At 34.8% G+C, this 23714-nt stretch overlaps 1 protein-coding gene across 1 annotated transcript in view; it reads left to right on the top strand.

The window, feature by feature from the left end:
- The window catches only part of ADGRB3 (adhesion G protein-coupled receptor B3), a 923209-nt gene that overhangs the window by 863398 nt on the left and 36097 nt on the right, over window positions 1–23714 (top strand). Inside the window, exons 20-24 of the mRNA XM_060189990.1 lie at window positions 1885–1954; window positions 4729–4795; window positions 8619–8704; window positions 13075–13173; window positions 13498–13669. Of these exons, the coding sequence (XP_060045973.1) occupies window positions 1885–1954; window positions 4729–4795; window positions 8619–8704; window positions 13075–13173; window positions 13498–13669 (494 nt within the window). The remainder of the gene's footprint in view (window positions 1–1884; window positions 1955–4728; window positions 4796–8618; window positions 8705–13074; window positions 13174–13497; window positions 13670–23714) is intronic.

The raw sequence follows: 23714 nt of genomic DNA, 5'->3' as shown, positions 1-23714 counted from the left end.
CTCCATCATCCCCAGAGATTCCCCCCAAGTCCTATGGTGCTCTCACGTGGTGTCAGGGTTCAAACCTAGAGTAGGGCAAATGCTCTACTGGAGCAGCTGTTTCCCAGACCTAGATGTTGTGTTTTTGAACTTGAAAAATAAACATGATCTCCCTGGAAAAGAAGGCACATCTAAAAATTTTATAAAGTGTAAATAAGATAGTGGTCTGGGAGGTGGCACAGTGGCTAAAGGCACTAGACACTCAAGCGTGAGGTCCTGAGTTCAATCCCCGGCAGCACATGTGCTAGAGTGATGTCTTGTTCTTTCTCTCTCTCTCCTATCTTTCTCATTAATAAATAAATAAAATATTTTTTAAAAGTGTAAATAAAATAGAGCAGATTGCATTTTAGTCAAAGCTGAAGAGTGTTTCATCAGACTTGAGAGTGAGGTAAGTGTGTTTCATTTAAACATAAAATATTCAAAATACAAAGAAAAAAAATGCCGAGGAGCAGCAAAATTGTGTATGTGCATGGCCTTGGCACAAAAAAAAAAAAAAAGGGTAGGAGTGGTGGCACACATTTTAGTGTGCAAGGACCTGAGTTCAGGTCCCTGGTCCCGACCTAGAGGAGGAAAGCTTCACGAGTGGTGAAGCAGGGCTGCAGGTGTCTGTCTCTTTCCCTGTCTCCCTTATCCCTTTCAATTTCTCTCTATCTCTGTACAATAATAAATAAATAAAAATATTAATTTTTTAAATTAAAAAATAACGTATTCTTTTTTTTAAGTTTTTTTTATTAACTTATTTCCTTTTGTTGCCTTTGTTGTTTTATTGTTGTAGTTATTGTTGTTATCATTGTTGGGTAGGACAGAGAGAAATGGAGAGAGGAGGGGAAGACAGAGAGGGGGAAAGAAAGATAGACACCTGCAGACCTGCTTCACCGCCTGTGAAGCGACTCTCCTGCAGGTGGGGAGCTGGGGGCTTGAACCGGAATCTTTATGCCAGCCCTTGGACTTTGCGCCCTGTGCGCTTAACCCGCTGTGTTACAGCCCGACTCCCAAAATAACGTATTCTAAGCCAGATTTAGTGCAGATATGCAGATAATGGAATTCCTAAAGGGACTGATTTCTCCATGGAGTGCTGTCTACTAAAAGTCGTGGGAGAAGGTGGCATATTTTATGTATCTTCATTCAAGACTGAAGACTACCAGGGAGTCCAAAAAATTAATTACTTGATATTTTTAACTCTAATCCTACATTATTTTCATTATAAGTAAATTATATATATAAAAAATCCATATAATTAATGTTTTTTACCTCTAGGAGCAATTTGGTATATGTTAATATGTGGCCAACTGAATGTTCCACTTCTATTATATTCCATAATGCCAGAAAATCTTTTCTTTTGATTTTTTTTTTGCTTTCATAAATATAATTTTCCTTGAAAGCATCCTAAGTCCCTAAGGAAAACAATAACTTAAAAGATACACTAAATCTCCATTATTAGTTTCCTTTAGGCTGTTGTCAAATGTGGGGTCATCTAGCAACATCAGAGAAGTTAAAAGCCTACCTGTCTTTCCCATATTTCTTATATTTGAAAGACATTTTTTAAATTTCTTTATTGGTGGAGTAATGTTTAACATTCGACAGTAAATACAATAGTTTGTACATGCATAATGTTTCTCAGTTTTCTGCATAACAGTACAATCCCCACTAGGTCCTCTGTCATCCTTTTTGGATCTGTACTCTCCTTGAAAGAAATTTAGTAATGGAAACATGCTTTATAAATTGGCTCATCTAAAGGTTCCTCCTCTGATTCTAGCATCTCTAGTTTGTCCTAGCTTATCTTGAGCTATAATGAACAAAGGGAACAATAGCCGAGCATGAAGTGTGATGATGCTTTTCTTGCAGGTTTACCAGCATTAGTAGTGGCCACTTCAGTAGGCTTCACCAGGACGAAGGGATATGGCACTGATCACTAGTAAGTCCATCTAAAGTGATAACTCATGTTTATAACTAAGTAAATCTTCAAATGTGCTCCATTAGCCTTGGTTGACACTGCTGATGGCTTGCATTTTGCTGTTGAGACATTAGCAGTGGCAGAAATCAAAATAGTGAGGAATGCTGTGAGGCACTTGAAATACACAGATGTTAGCAAATGCTGTGCACTGTTTACAAATTTTAATATCCTTTTTTAAATATAAGGCCAGTGTTTTTGATTTTCAATATATGTCAATATTTACTTTGTATATTCAACCTCAAATGCTCCCCCCCAAATACTTTTTAGGAATCTATATGCCTCTTGACAAGTTTCTCTTTTACGTGTACTTCTGATCTCCATTTCTTATTTCATTAATAACAAATGTATTCATGTCAATCAAGTCGGTCATGTTTGTTCAACTTTTCTTCTTATCATAGGGTTACAAAAATCTATGGGAAATCAATAGATTGCACATTAATGCCTAGTCAATGGGAAAAATTAGATGAGAGCAAAAGAAAAGTAGTGTAACTCCATCTTAATCATGCCTGATTTTGTGAGATACTTTCTAATGAAAGTTTATATTTCACATTTTGAGACTGAGATGTTTTGTTTCATATGCTGTTTGAAGTTGAGGAGGCAATTTAAAAATGAGGGAAGAGGTGCACATCTCCTTAAAGGTATACATTTTAAAGCAAGATGTTATGTTTACTTCAACACTGAAAAAAAAAAAAAAAGAGCACTGCTAATTAGGTCCTCTGGTAAATTCATGGAAATTATGAGTATGCCGAGAGACATCACTTTATCTGCCCATCCAAAACAAATATACAAAAATTTGAAAGAACTTATGTCATCAGAACAGGTTTTACTTATCGATTTTTATTATAGGAAAGGAGCACTTCAGGTTCAGGTGGTGGTGCGCCTGGTTGAGTGCACATGTTAAAATGCACAAGGACCCAGGTTCAAGTCCCCAGTCCCCACCTACATGGGGAAAGCTTTGCAAGTGTTGAAGCAATTTTGCAGGTGTCTCTCTGCCTGTCTGACCATCTCTCACCTCTTCCCTCTTGATTTCTGGCTATCTGTATCCAATAAATAAAAATAAAGATAATTTTAAAAAAATCTTTAACAAATGGAGCACTTCACAGACAACATATATTGTTAAATAGTTCTTTCTATATCACTATTGCATACTATTGTAAGCAGATTTCTACTTTTGTAGTGTAAATTCAATGAAAAATCTGGAAAGAGATAGGGTTATGATTGATACAGCTCTCAAGGAGTTTATAATCAAAACTAAATACAGTTTAATGACATATATATATATTCTTTTGAAGATTATCATACTAAAAAATACAGTAGAAAGCTAGTGCACCTCAGTGATACCAGTTTGTTTCTCTAGGTTTTATGAAAGCAGAGAGTATATTGTCAATCCCAAAGTCAGAAAGTAGAAATTTGTCTGTTGCAAGTAATAATAAATAAGTGCACACTTATTTATTATTACTTGTTTACTTATTTATTATTATTACTTATTATTACTGCACATACATATTGTATATATGAATATATAAACATTTGTGTGCCTCATTAATAGATACGTTGTAATTTGCAGAAAGTAATTGTTATCTTTTTTAAAATTATCTTTATTCATTAGATAGAGACAACCAGAAATCAAGAGGAAAAGGAATGATAGAGAGGAAGAGAGACAGAGAGACACCTGCAGCATTGCTTCACTACTCGCAGAGCTTTCCCCCTGCAAGTGGGGAACGGAGGCTCAAACCTGCGTTTGCACATGGTAACGTGTGCTCAACCAGGTGTGCCACCACCCGGCCCCCTTACATGTTATCTAGTAAGTGTACAATACTGATATTTAACAACTGCATAAGCCGTGCACTCACCACCACAACCACCAACAGAGAGCAGTTTATTATTAAACCAAACATATAAAAGTTAGTGTTAATTGTTAGTTTGAATACAGTGGAGATTCTGAGAAGAAAATAGTACACAAAATGCTAGGCACAATTCTGCATAATCATTGATAAACAGTCCCTCATTGGCCTTCCTAGAATATGCAGGATCAGATTGCCAAGCCTCCTGCTAAACCCCATGTCCTCTTTTTGTACCTGTGCTAGGAGGCAAAAAAATCTTTTAACTAAAATGGTTTACCATATCTTTGTCAATGTCTTAGTGAATTTAGCCACTGAAAGAAAAAGAAACAGCACTCATTTTCACTAAGAAGGTTATCTTTAGTGAATTTTCTTAGTAGTCTAGGGAAAGTAAAATAATGAGAAGCATGCAAAGTGTATAATATTTATCCCCTGTAATGATGTCTTTTAAACCATTTTCTTCCAGTATCTCCATACCCTTAAGGAAGAATGGATAAATAACAAATCCAAGACTCTAAAAAATGCACTTTCCTTGCTTGAAATTATTTGGAAAATTTCATAATGGAAAAGCAGCATTTTTCAAAACTTGAAAAGTAGTCACCTTTGTAGTGAAAGTCAATATGCAAATCTCACAGCAAGAGTAATTTGTCTAAAATGTTTTTAACTGACTAGAAGTAAGGCCTTTTAATAAGTTTCTTTTGCAGGAGTGGTATATCTGACTAATGCTCTAATTTGAGCTTTTTGTCCCAACTTACATGTAATTTTTAAGAATGAATCTTTGAAATGTGTCACCAATTTAAGGTTAAGTGCCTAATTTAAATTATTTGTATCACACTTTAATGGTTTGACACTTATCACTAATTTTTGTTAGTTTTTATCTAATGTTATTTTCAGCTGCTGGCTCTCTCTGGAAGGAGGACTACTGTATGCTTTTGTGGGACCTGCAGCTGCTGTTGTCCTGGTAAACATCAAAATCAACTTATTTTTCTTAAGAACTAAAAGACTACTTGGTTCCAATTAGAGTGACACTTTTGTATCTATTACACTGAACTGTTTTAATTCATTACTTAAATTTTAATGTCAACTTCCATTTGATGTTTTATTACTCTTCTTATTTAGAAGATGAATAATATTAAATGTGGGAGTGTGGACTTCCTTTTACAGTGGTTTCATATTTATGAAGAGGTTTGAGTTTCAAGAAGCTTTTTCTATTTAATATAGAATTGTATTGCTTATTTTCATTTCATCTTTTTTCTCTTCTATGTAGGTAATACATTTATCAATCTCTCTCTCTCTCTTGTTATTGATTTAATAATAATCAGCAAGCCTGTAGGGTAAGAGGGGTACAATTATACATAGTTTCCACTACCACAGTTCTGTGTACCATTCCTTCCATTAGAAGCTTTCCTATTCTTTATCCCTCTGGGATTATGGACCCAGGATCATTGTGGGGTGCAGAAGGTGGAAGGTCTGGCTTCAGTAATTACTTCTCCACTTAACATGGGCATTGGTAGGTCGATCTATACCCCCAGCCTGTGTCTGCCTTTCCCTAGTGGATCAGGGCTCTGGAGAGGTGGGGTTTCAGGACACATTGGTGAGGTTGCCTGCCCAGGGAAGTCAGGTTGGTGTCATGGTAGCATCAGCAATTTGGAGGCTGAAAAGGATTAAGATATAAAACAAACAGAACAAATTGTGTAATAACCAGGAGCCTAAAGGTAAGATTTTAGCAAATGAGATTTGGGGTATCCATTTTGGAAAAAGCTAGGATGTCTATTTTAGGTATATTCTAAGGGGCCCATGACTTTACTAATTTTTGCCTGAGCCCAACAGCTAACATCCAGGTGGACTAAGCGTCTTATCTAGGAAGATAGTGTTAGAACTGGAAATTAGACTAGAAAGTTGGATCAGAGCAGAGAGTAGTTCCCAAATATGGGAAAAGTATACAAATATCATTAACTTTTAACCCCATCTATCTGACCTAGGGCCCATATTCAGCATAGGAGCCCGTGTAACCCCTACATCCCTGTATTTCTGAGCTCGCATTCCATGGTAATAGCTAGGAGCTTTCTAGACTGCACTCATTTCAGGATCGATCTTCCTTGTGTGGCAGAATATTTTGACCCAGCCTTCCTTCAGAGAGTGGGGAAGTCCCTATCATTGTTGTTCCACATTGAGTAGAGGCTCACAAGAGGGTCTATGATGCTGTTCCTGATTGAGATGACCAGTAATGGTGGAGAGAGGGATCTGTCAGAGGCCCAGACCCATCATATCTTTGTGGGAGTCCCTGGATTCTCTGGCCAAGGACCCTGATGTTTGGGTGGCCTGGAAGTGACCAAAAGAGCCATGAATCAAGTATACAGGTCTCTTGCCTTTATCCAGCTTTTGTAGTCCTTATTTTATCCAACAAGCTTAGCCTTAGAGTGATTGAGGGAAATGGAATAGGAAGTAGGTGAGTCTTAACTGCTGTAATCAGGTATCAATGAGAAGATATATGTCTGGATATCAGACTTTCTCACCTAAAGGCTACAGACACTTAGAATAGCTCTCTTTGTTGTGGACTTTACTGTGAACTTTATGATGTTCAACAGCATCCTTGCCCTTTTCCTATTAGATAACAATACTATCTCCTTGCTGTAACAATGAAAAATGTCTCCAGATTTTTCAGTGTTCTCTAGTGGTAAAAATCACCACAATTTAGAGCAGTTAGTTGTCTTATGTTATGCATAAAGATTAATTTTTTTCTGTTTAAAAATCACAAAATTATTCCTTTGTGTCTTTGTTGATGGGGAAATGAGTATTTCCTTAAAAACTTACCATTCTTTCTCTCTGAATTTACTGATTCACAGATCTATTATGGCCAATAGATCTTTGAAACATGAAACAGAAGAAAGAAATGGTGTGAATTATATACAAAGATCCATACTAATGTGCAATTAGATTTCTAATAGGAAAATTAGACTTTGATTTCTAAAGCAATTTATTCAGTAAATTAGAGTCTGGCAATATATTTCTTAATAATTCTGTGTCTTTTTCTTCCTCTAAAGTTTATTTCCTCTTCTGTAAACTAGAATGACAAGTAGAAAATTTCCATAATTCACAAGCAAAATAAATTTAGTTATAAATATTAGGAAATAGAATTATAGATGACTTTTTACCTGTTATATTGAAGTTTTACTCAATCAATGAAATTATCTCCTTAAACTATTGGATTATTGTTTATGTATCACTAAAATGAAGGGAAAAAGAAGAGAATATCTATAATTGAAACACTGAACCATGGTCTTTGAAAAAGGGATGAGTTCACTCATACTTAAATTGTTATATTAATAGTGTCCATGGAAGATCCTTTCCATTTATATAATAAGAAGTATGAAGATAATATTACTCTTTATAAATTGGTACCTTACCGTGAAGTTTTGAAGAATGACAGTTCCTAATTTCCTACCTAACACAGGTCCTTTGGGTTGTCCTTATACCAGTAACTAAACAGATTTTGTGTTTCTGTTTTTGGAGGAGCAAAGTGTTATATTGGCAGTAGGATATTTTACTTAATTATCCATCCTTTCCCTTTAAAAATAGAAAACAGTTTTTCCTTGAGTATCTTAGTTTCGGTGTTGAACTGGATTCCTTTATCAAAAAGTGCTGGTAGGTTAGAGATCTGTGGGCATTGTATTATGATACATAAGCTGCTACAAATAGGCCATAGCCACTTCTACAACATTTTACAGTCATGCTTGAGAAAGAAGAGTGTGTTTGATTTCATTTCAGCTGTACCATGCAAAAAGCCCTTAAATGAGAGTAAGAGAATCTTAGCAAATGTTGAGATGTTCTCAATAGCACAAGTTGCAAGAACTGGTGTTAGTGTTCATCTTTTAAAGGATCCTGGTGAATTGAGTTGGCCTTATTTTTTGCCTAGAAAATCATGGATCTTCTGAATGCTCCCCACCTCACAGGAGAAACAGTTATACAACATGAAAAAATTGGGCATTCTTTTCTTCTTGATATAAGTAATACATTTTCATTTCCTTTGGCTGCTAGAACCTATCCTAGCCTGTTCTTCACACTATTCTTGTTACATATATTGAGTCTTTATGGTATTTTGAATATTATTTACTACTTACTACTGTAAGATTCAAAATATTTCAATTCTGAGGAGTAGAATTAAACTAGTTTAGTCAGTTGATTTCACTTAGAGATGACACAGACAAATGTCACTTAGGTATAGTGTGGCACCTTTTAAAAGTTAATGGGAAGGGTTCAGTGGTGGTACACCTCATAGAGCACACACATTACTATGCTCAAGGACTAGGGCTAGAGCCCCTGCTTCCTACCTGCAAGGGAGAGTGCTTCATGAGTGCTGAAGCAGGTCTGCAGGTATCTATCTTTCTCTATCCATCCTCTCTCTATTTCTTTCTGGCTAATCAAATAAAATGGAAAGGAAATAAATGGCCTTTAGGAGCAGTGGGTTTGTAATCCAGCACCAAAGCCCAGAGGAAAAAAAGTAAAGAAAGTTATACAGTTATATAGTGGAATGTTAACAGCTTTAGTACTAACTGTGAAGCATGGGAATTAAATATACTTAATGTAGTTGAAAACTTTGACACACTATTTATTCTCTATTGTTTTATGCACTACACAATATTTAGGAACTGTTTCATACAGCTACTATTGTGAGCATTCATTTTCTAGTAGTTCTGCACTGATAGGCTAGAGTTTTCTGGAGGAACATGGACCTGATTCCCTTCAATATGATTGAAAGGTCAACCTTTGTTTCTATTTGACAGGTCAACATGGTGATTGGCATTTTGGTATTTAATAAACTTGTTTCCAGAGATGGCATCCTAGATAAAAAACTCAAACACAGAGCTGGGTAAGCTGCAACTGGTGGATTTTGAAGGTTCTTTACCAATGAATCCATCCTCCAATCATAGATCATCACTGACTGCATTTGACTGTGGCTTGAATTCGTTCTTGACATACCAGTGTATCTAGTAGAAGAACCTGTTATTCAGAAGTTTCTATTCTTATTAATGTAACAAAATCTAAAAATAGTGAAATAGAGCATTAAGAAAATTTGAGTGGTTGTATGTGTTTGTATGTGTGTGTCCTGCCTCTTTATAAAATATGAAAATGTAATGTTATAGTTAGAAATAAAATACTTGTTCTTCAAGGGGAGTTTTTATAGAACCTATAGTTTGAGGAAACTCCTTAGAGGAAAAGATGGATTGAATATAATGTCAATACAGATACAACTGAATGAAGACAAACAAATCTTAATAGGGCAAATATCTTGCATTTTCTTTGATCTTGGAACTATCTTTTGTCAAACATTATTCTTCACATATATTGTAATTCTTTATGATATTCTGATTATTATTAGAAAGAGGTTCTTTTTTATTTTTGTAACTTCTATTTACTCATTGTAAACTCATCTGGGAAATGTTGTGTCACCTCTCATATAAGTTTCTCAGAACTTTGAATGAAATATTTATGCATTTGAATTTTCCTTTATATTTGCCTGTAAGATGTATATAGATTTCTTGTTTGTTTTAAACTGTACCTCTATTCAGAACCTACTCAATAATGGTCTTATTTCTTTAATAATTTTAAAAAATTTCTTTATTGGGGGTTAATGTTTTACAGTCAACAGTAAACACAATAGTTTGTACATGTATAACATTTCTCAGTTTTCCACATAACAATACAACCACCACTAGGTCCTCTGACATCCTCTTTCATAATTTTGTATTGTTTCATAGTAAAGAATAATTGAATTACACTAAATAGGAGGCAAGTTGATTAATGTAACAATCACATTCTCTACTTGTAGATATTGACTATTTCAAGTTGCTTGAAAATATACATCAAGTGTTTCTTTTGAAAAGCTGTTCTTTATTTAGAATAAAAAATAGTTCCTATATAGTTCTCCTCCTATATTTTCTATCTTTGTTCCATTTTATTTTTATAGTTAGTATACATTGCCCAAAACATACTTTCTATTTGATAAATATTTACAGATGAATAAATGTTTAGTAAACAATATATTGACAATTTTATATCAAAGATATGTTAATTTTTCCACATAAAAATATATTTACCAAGAGAGTACTATAAAAATCAACACATTTTATGTAAAAAAATTAGAAAAATTAAAGTAAGATTAAGTAGCTTTTTGCATTTTGAGAACATTTTAAGCAGAACATTTTATTCCCCCTGTTTTTTGCAGCAGAACTTTTTTTTGCTATTTAAATTGTCTAGTAACCTCACCTACTTGAAATTAAGGAGACTACTAGAATTGTCTACAAACCTCATGAGATTATACTAAAAAAAAGATGTATATTTTGTTTTCATGGTAGATTTTTACAATTTTAGTAGATCAATCAAACAAAAATGTTAAAGAAATTAGGAAGGAACTTATTCACATAGACTCCCAATATCCTGTGACTGTAGACAGAATACCTTGCAAAGATAGTAGTAAAATGACTTTTGTTCCTACTCTGTTCTCCTAGCTAGTGAATATCGGTAACACCTAATTAATTAGAAATTCAAACTTTTTTATTATTAGCACTTTTCTTATAAATTCATAATTTCTCTATAACAAAGAAACATTTATTATTGCAACAACTCATTTCACAACTACTACAGTAATCATGGAAACCAGGATAGAATGTTACATCTCTCTGGGTCATCTACCATTCTTCTATTCACTTCACAGCTAATAATAGAATTCCAAAGGTATCCAGTCTGATAATATAGTGCTTAGCTCTAACTAAGCACTATATTATCAGAATCGGTGTAGGCCTTGTCTTAAATAAATCTTAAGAGAAATGTCCAGCTCTGGAAGTGATACAACAGAAGAGTGAAGGACTTGTTAAATATGAGGTTATAAATTCAATCCCTGGCATATATGTGCTTGAACAATATTCTAGGTTTTTTTCTCTGTCTTCCTTTCAAAAGGAAATAAATAGAATGTAAAGAGAAATAGCATTTCAGATGTTGATTTAACAGCTATTTTTAGAAAATCCCTTACTTCAATGAAATTACTGTTTTGTTTACATTGTTTGCTGAAATTATCTAGTAGTAATCTTTGGCTTTTTAATCTTATTGCAGACAGAGCCTGAGGCAAAATGTTCTTAAATTGACATCATATTTGAAGCAGAAATACCAAATGGATTATCTTTTGTGATAAAGGAAGCAATAAGTGACTAAGTCATGCCTTTTAAAATTAAACTTATGGGATGTAAAATAATTGAAGACACAGTGGGCACTGGTGCTTACTCCTCCCATATGTTCAATTTCTCTTCTCCATTTTCTTTATATAGTTAGTATAAATCACCCCGAATATATTTTATACTTGATAAACATTTATATAGGAATGAATAAATCTTTTGTAAATAATATATTGACCAGTTTATATCAAAGCTTGCGCATCAGACTACTCTAGGGAGCTTTAAAATTATATAGATGCTAGGTTCTATTAAATTAGTCTTTGGGATTCATCCATTTCCTGCCCATATAGAGCCCTCTGGAGAATACTGACTACTTTTGAGGAGTAGTTACAAATATTATAAGCATGTCCATTGATGTGTTGGAAACAGACTGGATAGATTGTTAAATATCATTCTGAAAGATTTTTTGCACATGTGGCTAGTATATATATCTTCCATTGAATCTGTAAAATAAGTGATTTAGTGTCATGTTCCCTAGGTCCCACATCTAACTCTGAAAGCTTTGCTCTTTCTTATGATGTCTTCTGATCAATCCTCTTACTTAATTTAATGACTACCAGATTTACTGTATTACTCAAGTGCTGTTAACAGATGAGTATACTTCTTTAAAAGTAATTAAACATTCTGAGTTACGAGCATCCTATGATTTTTCTCTGTTCTGCCACTTTTATTATTACACACAAGGAATGTAAGTTCCACTGCTTCAGACCAATTTCCAAGTTTTTTCAGATAGTAAGACAAAGATGGAGATAGAGAAACAGAAGGGGGCTGGGGGACAGGCAGTAGTGCAATGGGTTAAGGACTGGTGTAAGGATCCTGATTTGAGCCCCCCCACCTCCATACACACACACCTGCAGGGGAGTCATTGTGAAGCAGGTCTGCAGCTGTCTATTCTTCTCTCCCTCTCTCTGTTTTTCCCTGCTGTGTCTATTTCTCTCTATCCTATCCAACAGCAATGGCAACAACAACAACAAAAGCAACAAAATGGGAAAAAATGGCTTCCAGGAGCAGTGGATTCGTAGTGCAGACACTCTTCTGTTGGAGGCAAAAAAAAAAAAAAGAAAGAAAGAAAGAAAAAAGAAAAACAGAAACAGAAAAAAAAAAATAAAAACACTGCAGTATCAAAGCTTCCTTTAATCTGGTGGGGGCTGGGCTGGGACCTGGGTGCTGTGCATGATAAGCACTTTTCAACTGTGCTACCTTGTCAGTCCTAGGGACTTTTCTAAAGTAAAATGTGTGTTTAATTATTTTATATAGTCAACTTTGCTTTTGTGAGGTAGTAGATTTAATATGAATTAGTTGCATGTCAATTGCCTACAAATCATCTAGACTATTTAAATATTGGCATGGAATCTATGACAAAAATTTTCAAAAATGAAATTTTGAACTTAATGTTATGTTAAATGTGTTCTATTGAAGCAGATAACTATTACTTTTTATTATCAGCTGGTATTTCATCAAATTTCATCAGCCCCTATATTCAGATCATCTCAAAATATAACGTATTGCAACATGAACTATGAGTTTGGTGAGAGAAAAGTATCATCCATTAAGACCTAAAATATGTAACATTCTAAATTAGACTTTAAGATACATATTTACATTTAACAAGACTTTTATTGATATTACTAACTTCACAAATGACAATGAAAATCTTTAAAGCTAGGAGTTCTCACATGTTTGATTATAAGGGTCTGAATAAAGGGTCATTACTGTATGTCTACACAAGCACATGCTTATGTTTAACTTGTATTGGGCAATGTTGATATGTAGACCCAGGGACCATTTATGGTGTTAATGATGGGAATATGTTAGGCCCATGTTGTTAAAAGATAAATGTTATAAAATAATGCATAGTATAAATGTATCTTTAAAATGACCTAAAGCATTTATCTTTGATAAATATACTTTTTCTGCATGAAATCGTATTGAAAAGCTAACTTGCAGCAGCTACTTTTTTGGTGACAATTCAATATTTTGTTCTTTTTGTGGGTGTTCTGTTTGTTTGCAGTCAGATGAGTGAGCCTCATAGCGGTTTGACGCTCAAATGTGCCAAGTGTGGAGTAGTTTCAACAACAGCTTTGTCAGCCACCACCGCCAGTAATGCCATGTTAGTCCCAATCATTTACATCTTCTTGTTACAAATTTTACAGTGCATGTGAGAAAATGCTATGATGAAAAGTAAATGTTTGCTAATATTAGAATTAAAAGCACACGTAATCTTTATAAAAGCATATTATGTGCTTTATAAAAAATAGCCTTTGTAACTGTTGTAGAATTCTCCATAAAAATAAGTAGAACTATGACAAACTATCTTTTCTGGTTTCCAAGTTAACAGTCTTGGTGCCATATATAATAGTGCTTTGTTAAAAGGGGGCTTGGTTTTTGGCTTCAGAAGGACATGTCTCTAGTTAATTGCTTTCTCTCTTAATAGGGCATCTCTTTGGAGTTCCTGCGTAGTGTTGCCTCTTCTTGCTCTGACATGGATGTCTGCAGTTCTGGCCATGACAGACAAACGTTCCATATTGTTTCAAATACTTTTTGCTGTGTTTGATTCATTGCAAGGCTTTGTGATAGTCATGGTCCACTGCATTCTTCGGAGAGAGGTGAGAAATACCAACTTTGTGAAAGGGAAGATACGTATGAGTTTTGTTTTTTTTCTTAACAAATACCTTTTATTTTAATATCTTCATGCTTAGAGTAAAGCTATTCTCAAAAGACAGTTGTTAAAGAGTCCAAGTTGAATACTAGCTTTATTTTTTAATTAATTAATTTTGGAGGGGGTTGTCGCTGGGGTTTCACCTTTGCAGGCTGATATTTCTTTTTCAAATAGAAAGAAATAAAGATAAGAGCGTCAGAGGAAATGGCACCCACAGAACTGAAGCTTCCCTCAAGCCTGAGAGCAGTAACAAAGCAAGTTATTTTGCCAACCCTGAATATTAGCTGTAAAACAAAGTTTAAGAGGAAGCTTTGGACTCTAAAAATGACAGATTAAAATAGATAGAACTAGGGCTGGGTGGTGATGCACCTGGTTGAGCATGCATGCTACAATGTGAAAGGATCCAGGTTTGAGCCCTGGTCCCCAACTGTAGGTGGAAAGCTTTGCAAATGGTGAAGCAGTGCTGCAGGTGTCTTTCTGTCTCCTCCCACTCTGTCACTCCATTCGCTGTCAATTTCTGGCTATCTCTATCTAATAAATAAGTAAATAAAGATTTTTAAAAACTAGATGGAACTATATGGGGAAAATACAGTTAGAAATACCAAGAATCAGAGAGCATACATTCAAGAGAGGCTCTGATAAACTCACAGGGATAGTTTATTAGAAAAAACTGGTAGATAATAGAGTAGGGTCACTTTTTTGTTTCAAAAGTTACAGTTCACAGTGTAATACTATGTTTTGTGGGTTTTTTTTTTTTTTTTGATGTTTGTTTTTGCCACCAGCATTATTTCTGGGATTCTGTGCCTGCCTAATTCTCTGTTCCAGTGGGGAGTGAGTGACAAAGGGAGATAGTGATAGGCACCTATAGCACTGCTTCACAACTTGTAAAGCTTCTCCCTTAGAGGTGGGGACCAGGGCCTTGGACCAGATTTCTTGCACATGATAACGTGTGTATGCTATGGGTGAGCTAGCACTAACCCTAGAATGGTATTTTTAAATCCCTCCCCTAACTCTAGTTTCTGCACACAGGATAATCCCCATTCCTTATGTATAACTAAATTCATTTTAGATTAAAAAATTGAAGATTAGTGAAAATATTTTTATCTCTGTACTAAATTGCATTTAAATTTAATAATTTTAAAATACATGTTTATGCTAAAAAAATATAGTGTTTATATTGTGGAACATGGTAAGTCATAATTGTTTCCCCAAACTGTAAACTAATAATTGCAATATTTTCTCAGATCACGGTTGAGCTATATTTTGTCAGCAATGTGTGCAAGCTTGTTCAAGGGTGCTGGGTGGTAGTGCAGCAGGCTAAGTGCACATGGTACAAAACGCATGGACCAGCATAAGGTTCCTGGTTCAAGCCCCCAGCTCCCCACGTGCCTGGGGGGGAGGGTTGCTTCACAAGAGGTGAAGCAGGTCTGAAGTTGTCTCTCTTTCTCTCCCCATTTGTCTTCCCTTGCTCTCTTGATTTTTCTCTGTCCTGTCCAACAACAACAGCAATGACAACAATAACAACAAGGGCAACAAAAAGGGGAAAATAGCCTCCAGGAGCCATGGATTCCTAGTATCAGCACAGAGCCTCAGCAATAACCCTGGAGGCAAAAGAAAAAAAAAAAACAGTTCAAGAGTTAAGACAATAACCTGCAAGAAACTCATCCAAAACAGTGATAGATTTCAGACTTGAGTTGTTTAGGGATAAAAATAATGTTCTCCAACCAGTGCTAAATTTATTCAGAGTGCTTGCAAGCAATGATACAGTATTTACAAGATTTGTGAGTCATTTTAGCACTTATTCTGGGGATGATGGCATCTAAAAACACACAATGTCACAGTGCCATGCTAGTTATTTTGAGAAAATGGTCTACGCTGTCATTTTGCATTATCTAGCTTGCTTCAGAATTTTATTATAATGTGCATATAGCAAAAAGATGTGTATATTTGAGTACACATTACATAGGTTTTATTGTGATGTGTGAAGGTTCTTTTCTAGTTTATAAGATGCAGAGAATAGTATTTCTGAGCTACGTTAGTAAGATGTGGATGTCAGCAATAAAGCTCCATGTGTATTCTAAGAACGTTATAATGAAAGAAGAAAGGTGACTTCACATTTCAAAGAGCAGACATGTTACACTGTTTTTAAAAGATTAACTTAGGGAGCCGTGTGATGGTGTACCTGGTTAAGTGCATATGTTCTCATGCACAAGGACCCAAGTTTAAGCCCCTGGACCCTACTTGTGGTGGGGAAGCTTCACAAGTTCACAAGTGGTGAAGCAATGCTGTGGGTCTTGGTCTCTCTGTCTCTGTCTCTGTCTCCTCTCTCTCAATTTCCCCCTGTTCTATCAAACTAAAGTTTAAAGCAAAAACAATACAAAAAATGAATTTATAGTTGCTGAAACATAATATTACCTCATCATAAACTTCAGCCTACAAGCCAACATTAAAAAATTTCCCAAGTGTCAGTCCTTTATAGGCCAAAGTGAACTAAAGTTAAAAAGAAATTGATATTTTATGACTATAGTCACCAAATGTAGCTGTCTTATAGGTTTATATATCAGCATTATCTCTATTATGTTTGTGTATAACTAGGTTTTTCTAAGGGGATAGAAACATAATGGCTGTTTATTAAGGACTAAGGATAATCAGTTGCAGGTTTTTAGCTGGATGCATGATTTATTTGGATGCAATTTTAGAAAATATCATTACTTTAGATATTAAAAGGGAAAAGGTGTCTAATCTCTAAATAGGGATTTTTTTCTTCATAGATAAGCTTTCTAGATATCCTTAGATCGTGGTCAAAATATCCAGGTTTTAACGTGACAGAAATTTTGATACCTTATCAAAATTTTGCAACTTACATAAAACAAAAATTTTGACACACAAAAAATGAATTCTATTAGAATTTTTCCATAATTGGCAGTTAGACTAGTGACTGTCAAAAACAAGATTTAGGAGTAATTATATCAAACCATATAATGTATATTCTTGCTAACATAGATGTCTATAAATATATGTTCTCTGTATTAATTGGGAACAAAGATATGGGTATTGGCTTTGTTATAATCACATTGTCAATGATTGTTCAAAGTGAATAAATTTTTGCAATGTTAGAACTTTCATTCCAACACAGATGGAAAAATTGCGTATTTAATATTTTTACCTTGACTGTTAAAAATATCCTATCCTATAATATTCTCACATAAACACAGCAGATTTCAGTTAAAGTATAAATCTCAGAATTCATCACAAGTTGTTGTTGTTCAAAAACCTAAAGTGTTAAAAGGGTTTTTCAGATTCCAGTAAGGAATATTATAAGGAGGTATAAGGAGGCCTCACTGGCTCCACAGAGTTTTTTTTTTTTTTTTTTCTTTTTTGACATTAGGTTTATCTCTGGAGTTTGGTATTTGCCTTACAACTCCACCCCTCCAGGGGCTTTTTTTTTTTTTTTTTTTTTTTTTCTCATAGAGACAGAGAGGGAGAGAGGAGACACAGCCCAATCCCTGTTTTTGGCCTCTTATTATTATTTGTTTGTTTTACCTCCAGGGTTATTGCTGGGGCTCAGTGTCTGCACTATAAATCCACTGCTCCTGGAGACCATTTTTTTCCCCTTTTATTGCCATTGTTGTTTGTTTATGGTTGTTGTTATTGTTTTTGTTGCGATTGTTGTCTTGTTGTTGTACAGGACAGAAGAGGAGAAGACAGAGAGAGAGAGAGAGAAAGACATCTGAAGACCAGTTTCACCAGTTGTGAAGCAATCCCCTGCAGCTGGGGAGCCAGGGCTCAAACTGGTCCTTAAGCTTTGTGCCATGTGCACTACTGCCTGGTCCCCTGTTGTTGACCTCTTAAGTGTACATTAGTGATTAGTTCTATCTCCTATCATCTGTGACCACATTCTTCTACCATTAATCACAGTCCAGGAGAACATACAAATCTTCCTACATACTTCCATGAATGAACATTTCATAAAATATAGCAAGAACTATGATAGGCACATTGAGCAATAATTCATAATTATTAGCCTACCTGATAATCCTATATGGTATCCTAAGCATAGTTTGATCTCTACTGCTTTAGTTTCAGTTAAAAATATTTTGTTCACAATGATTCTAAGTAAGTCATATGGGTTTTCTTTCTTACAGTATATAAGAAATGTCTCAATTTACAGAGAAACTAGTGGCATATATTCATATTATAATGCATTTTAATCTATAATAAAATATCCAGTACTTAATGATTATCCCAGTATGAACATGAAAGGTTTTACTCATGTTTACTTTTTCAGTCATCTGAAGAGGTAATTTTACATAGAGGAGGAATTCACAGTTTAAGAAGGACAATATCAATGAAATACTGTAACTGGGGACATTTTTAAAATGTGATAAATATATGGGGTTTAATTTATCTTTAAAGTATAATTACTCTTAGTGGGTTCAGTTTTAAAATTAAAGTGAGAAGAGAAAGCAGAAATGATCACTGTACTATCAAGTCAGTTGTATTTCATGTTTTTTTTTTAATTGATTATTTGAGTAACAGTTTGCTCTGGATTCTATAGGTCACATTTTAATATCTTAAAATTCATAAAATGTTAGTCTTGAAAAAATGTTTCTTTTTTCTGCAGCACTTTTCTCTTGAATTGTCTTAATAAATGCTTCTGACACAAGAGACAAAAGAGAAAACAAAAAGAAAGAGTGACATTTTAAAAAATAAATCAAACCATCTAAATTTTCACATTGCTGTCAGGGACAAACAAAGATCTTTGATGCTAGTATGAATAATACCTAATAAGATGGGATATAATAAAACAAATATAGATTCTTTCTTTTATCCACCATTTCTTGATTAAAATTCATGTGCATTAAGAACATAATGGCATGTACTATTTACTATTCCCTTACACTTCTATGGAAATTCAAACTACACTAGAGTTATGAAACCTTTGAAATAGTTACTGTTGCTAGGAAACCACTTTCTTGGTGCCTGCACATTCTTCTCATTTCTGCTGTCCCTGGCTGTGCCTGGCTCTAAGACAATCTTACAGCTTGATGTCAGAGGGGAAAAATAACAAGATTGTGATACAGAATAAGCTACAATAAAATCTTTTCACTAAATGGAAGGAGAAAGGGAAAATACTTAAGTGGATAATTTTGTTGTAGCAGTACATGAAGATCCTGTGACTGTTTTGTAGCATCAATAGCAAAGCCAAGTCCCTCTTTTATTTTTTTTCCAGCACTTGCAGGTGGTCAAAGCTGCATCAGATGAAGCTCCAGAATCTTCATCCAAACCCATGCAATATTTTTTTAACAAGATGCTTAAAATAAACACAATTTCTTTCTTCTTTTTCTTCTTCTTTCTCCCATTCCCTCCACCTTTTATGCCTTTTTTCTAATCTTTCATTAAAATGGCTAGGAAAAGAAAAAGGACAAGAGGAAAAAAAAATTACAAGTGTGTGACAGTATATAGAACAGACGAGCATCCTTTCTTACTTACCAGAGGGTGAGAGAAAGAGAGAGAGTGAGAGAGTGTTGATGGAACAAAGTTCACCTGGTGAGAAGCATGCCTTGCTATGTGCATGACTTGGATTCGAGCCTTGGTGCCACAAAAAAGTACTCGGAGATGCTCTGGGGGTGTTTCTCTCTCTCTCTCTTTCTCTCTGTCTCTCTCTTTCTCTCTTTCTTACACACACACGCACACACACACACACAGTAATGCTGAAATAACAGAAACTTGAAAGTAGGTCATAATTGCATATAATACAGTTGAGGTATAGAGCTGTACATATTTCCACAGGGAAATTTGGTATAACTCATATAGTTATGGAGGGGTGCATCTATGTATTTCTTTTGTGAAGACTAGGGTTGGGATTTCATTTGATCTATGAAGATGAGAGAGTGGTTGATAGACTTCAGCATTTACCAAGGTCCTGAGGGAAAATGAGATTAAAAGATTATTGAAGTGAATATTGAAAGCAGAGAAAGATGTAGAGAGGTTAATAAGCATATGACATTCATAGAATGGCATCTGTAGTGAATAGTAGGTGTTTATTCTTCCCTGAGACCACCTTGGAACAAGAAAATATAAAACAAGTGATATAATCCTTGACACTGGTGTAATTTTTCTTTCTAATGTCTCAGACTAGGATTGGTATAGTGGTCCTAGCGTTTTTAGCTTGATCTGGAAGAAGTTGTATACAGACATAAGTTTAAGGGTGAAGGGATAGATTGCTAAGAAATTTCTCTTCTTCCCAAACAGAAGAACAGAAGGCTAAAAAATATTAAAATGCTGAATTTCTATAGTTGTTTTCATTTTTATTAGGAAAATGTTTTACAAGGCAGTTGTTGCAGGATTATAATATCATATCATATCTCTCCCAAATATGTTCCAAAACATCTTACCCTATATTAAAATGACATTTCTCTCCACCTCAGGTCACAGTGCCCCCAACCCTGTCTTATTTTTCCTTCATTCCCCATTAGTGTCCTCAGACTAGTTTTGTTTTTAATAAAAGTGTGCCTGTAAATTGAAGTATGGTTAAAGGAACCACAATAAAACTGAATTTTATCAGAACAAAGAATGGAGCCATAAGCAATGACAGTATACTTATATTCCTATGTAATTTTCCTCAGAAATTTTTGACCTTCCTTCATCCACTAGTTATCCTATTTCTTAGGCAGGGCTTATAGTTCCTGCCATTCTTTCTATAATAGTCATTCTTGACTTAAGCAATTGTACCATGACTATTTACATTTTCTTTTTTTTTATACTTTTATTTATTTATTTTCCCTTTTGTTGACCTTGTTTTTTATTGTTGTTATGATTATTAGTGTTGTTATTTATGTCATTGTTAGATAGGAAAGAGAGAAATGAAGAGAGGAGGGGAAGACAGAGAGGGGGAGAGAAAGATAGACACCAGGGCAGAGGGTAGATAGCATAATGGTTATGCAAAGTGACTCTCATGCCTGAGGCTCCAAAGCCCCAGGTTCAATCACCATAAACCAGAGATGAACAGTGCTCTGGTAAAAAAAAAAAAAAAAAAAAAAAAAAAAAAGATAAAAAAGATAGACACCTGCAGACCTGCTTCAGGTGGGGAGCCAGGGGCTCGAACCAGGATCTTTATGCTGGTTCTTGTGCTTTGCACCAAGTGCGTTTAACCCACTGTGCTACCACCCAACTCCCTACTGCATTGTTCTTAATATACACATGGGATTTCTCAAGTCTATACAGAGTCTTAGTGGCTTAGCAGAAGCATAAGGTCAGAGGGAAAAGATGACACCTGGGAAAATACTGAAACAATGAGTTTATGGCAGATTGCCATAGTGTTAAGCATGCTGGGTTTTGTGGTAGCTTCCTTGATGCTAATCAGAATTTTTCTTAGTGCCTAACCACATGACCAGAGAAATTTCACTTCCTTCAACTTCTCTCAGACTTCTGTCTTGCAAAATTGTTAAACTGGTGACAGGAAGTTGAGTCTGGAACAAAAGTGAAGTCATAGGTAATTGTGTCTGTTAGGTAACTTTCCTTTCTTGTGTTTCTCACTTATGTGCTAAGGAAATGAGTGAAGAAATACTGTTATACTTTTACATAGTAATGTTTTTGTAAATGCTATGTAGAGAAGCTTATGTGGCCCCACAAATAATACAAAATTAAAAGTTTTACAGTTTTGAGATTGAGTAATAGATCTTTTTGGGCATTTAAAGGATTCCAGAAAGTGATTAGGACTGAAATTTGTAGGATATTATTTTAATATTTCCTTTGCTATCAGAGAAGTCAAGTAGTATTTTAATAATGTGAAGTCATTACTGCCATTTATATCAGTTAGTATAATACATATGAAATGGAGAGCAAGATTCTTAATTTAATAATTTAATTATATATTGGCGCAGGAGTTTCACAGCAGGTAGAACACTAGACTTGCAAGAATGAAGTTCCAAGTTTACAACCCAGCACCACATATGCCAGTGATGCTCTGGGTCTTTCTCTTTCATGTTAATCTTTTTTAAAAATAAAGTATGTGAAATTTAATGTGACTAAAAGGCTAAAATGTGAACCAAAATTTGATAGTAGAAACAAAGGTAATTATTATTTATTTTTCAAAGGACACAGTACATCTCCTACACTCACAATCTTAACCACAAAACTGTACCTTTATTTCTCTTCTTTATTTTAAGTTATCCTGTGGAATAGTAAGTCAAGAGGAATAACTGGAGATAGAACTGTTTTCTTAGAAGGTGAAGATATGAGATCTGCTTGGCAGTTACATATGGAGCCCATTTCAAACTGTGCATCTTTCTCCTGTGAGGTTTCTCTAAATTGCAGTGCTGCCAAATGCTGCTCAGTGCTCTTCCCCAGCAATCTCTAAATCTGGCACAGACTTTCACAGTGATACTCTTGCCAGCTGCCTTCAGAGCAAGGACCAACTGAAAAGTTCTCTTGGCTTAGTACTGCTGAGATGAACCAAATTGCTCTCACCATGGGGGAGAGACAGGAGGGAGATACACCCCTGTAAACCTCTTAGAACTCATGTGTTACCTAGGAATCCAAATACAGTAAAAGAATTTATAGCTTTTCAAGCATTTAAGAACAGACCCCAGTGGGAACTTGTCAAGATAACCTTGTTAGAACCCTGGTTGGTTACTTTCAGAAGACATACTTGATAGCTTCTTACTTAAAAAATATATATATATATGTATATATACATATATATATATATATTATTTTATTATCACTGCTAGGTTTATCATTGGGGTTGGTGGTTGCATAAATCCACCACTAACAGTGGTCAGCCTGTCTTCCTTTCCTCCTGATAAAACAGAGAGGAAAGACAGACACTTGCTTCACTGAAATTTCCCCCTCTGCAGGTGGGGACCAGGCAGTGAACCTGGATCCTTGAATGCTGTAATGTGTGTACTCAGCCAGGTGCACCACCACTGGGCCCTAGTTTATTGCTTTCAACTCGTCTTATTATTGACATTATTTGATTCTATCTCCCCCATAGCATCATATTTCCTTAAAACACTGTAAGTATTCCAGATTATTTATGTTTCCATCCTATGATACTGTCCTGGATATTTTTAATCCTCTGGCTATTAATTAAAAGACCAACCATAGTATTATGAAAAGAGGAAGTTTTAAAGACTAGATTTTAATTGTATCATAATTAAATAATTTAAGTTTTTACTAACTAGACAGATCTATTTAAGACTGTATATTGATCATAAGTTTAAGTTATATTTCAAGAACTCCAAGTTAGGGATCCGGGTGGTGGCCCACCCAATTAAGTGCACAGATTACCATGTGCAAGGAACCTGGATTGAGCCCCTGCTACCTGCCTGCAGGGGAGATGCTTCATGAGTGAGTGGTGAAAACAGGTTTGCAGGTATCTTTCTCTCTCCCTGTCTGTATCCTTCCCCTCTCAATTTCAATCTGTTCTACCTAATAAAAATAGAAGAAAATAGCCACCAGGATTGGTGGAGCCATAGAGCCAGCACCAAGCCCCAGCGATAACCCTGGTAACAATAATAAACAAATAAACAGAAAAACTCCAAGTTATAATGTTCAAAATTAAATTTTAAATTATTGCCTGAAATAAAAATGTGCTCTCCACAAATAGTTTTAAGTGCCTAAATAGTATTTTGTTCTTTTTCTCTAATCTTAACCATAAGGCAAATAAGTCACCAGACATACTATTAAGTATTGTAAATATGACTACTATCATAAAAGATCTTAATTTCAGGAGTGGTTACTCATATTCAGATTGTTTTTTAATATTTTCTCATAAAAATAAAGATTATTGTAGACTATATTTTTAAAAATCCTACTCACTATCAGTACAACTACCATAGATTCACTTAAGATAAAAATCTCTACCTGATAAAATATTAAAATATTAATTAAAATATTTCCAAATAATTGCAGAGATATTTTCCAGCTATTTTGTTGTCCCAAATACCCTTCCCTGTGATAAGAAATATGCAGTGTAACATGTAGTA

The sequence above is a fragment of the Erinaceus europaeus genome, chromosome 4, assembly GCF_950295315.1.
Source record: "Erinaceus europaeus chromosome 4, mEriEur2.1, whole genome shotgun sequence".
NCBI classification, from domain to species: domain Eukaryota; kingdom Metazoa; phylum Chordata; class Mammalia; order Eulipotyphla; family Erinaceidae; genus Erinaceus; species Erinaceus europaeus.
Note: the sequence above shows the minus strand (reverse complement) of the source record. Positions and strands in the feature narration are given on the sequence as shown.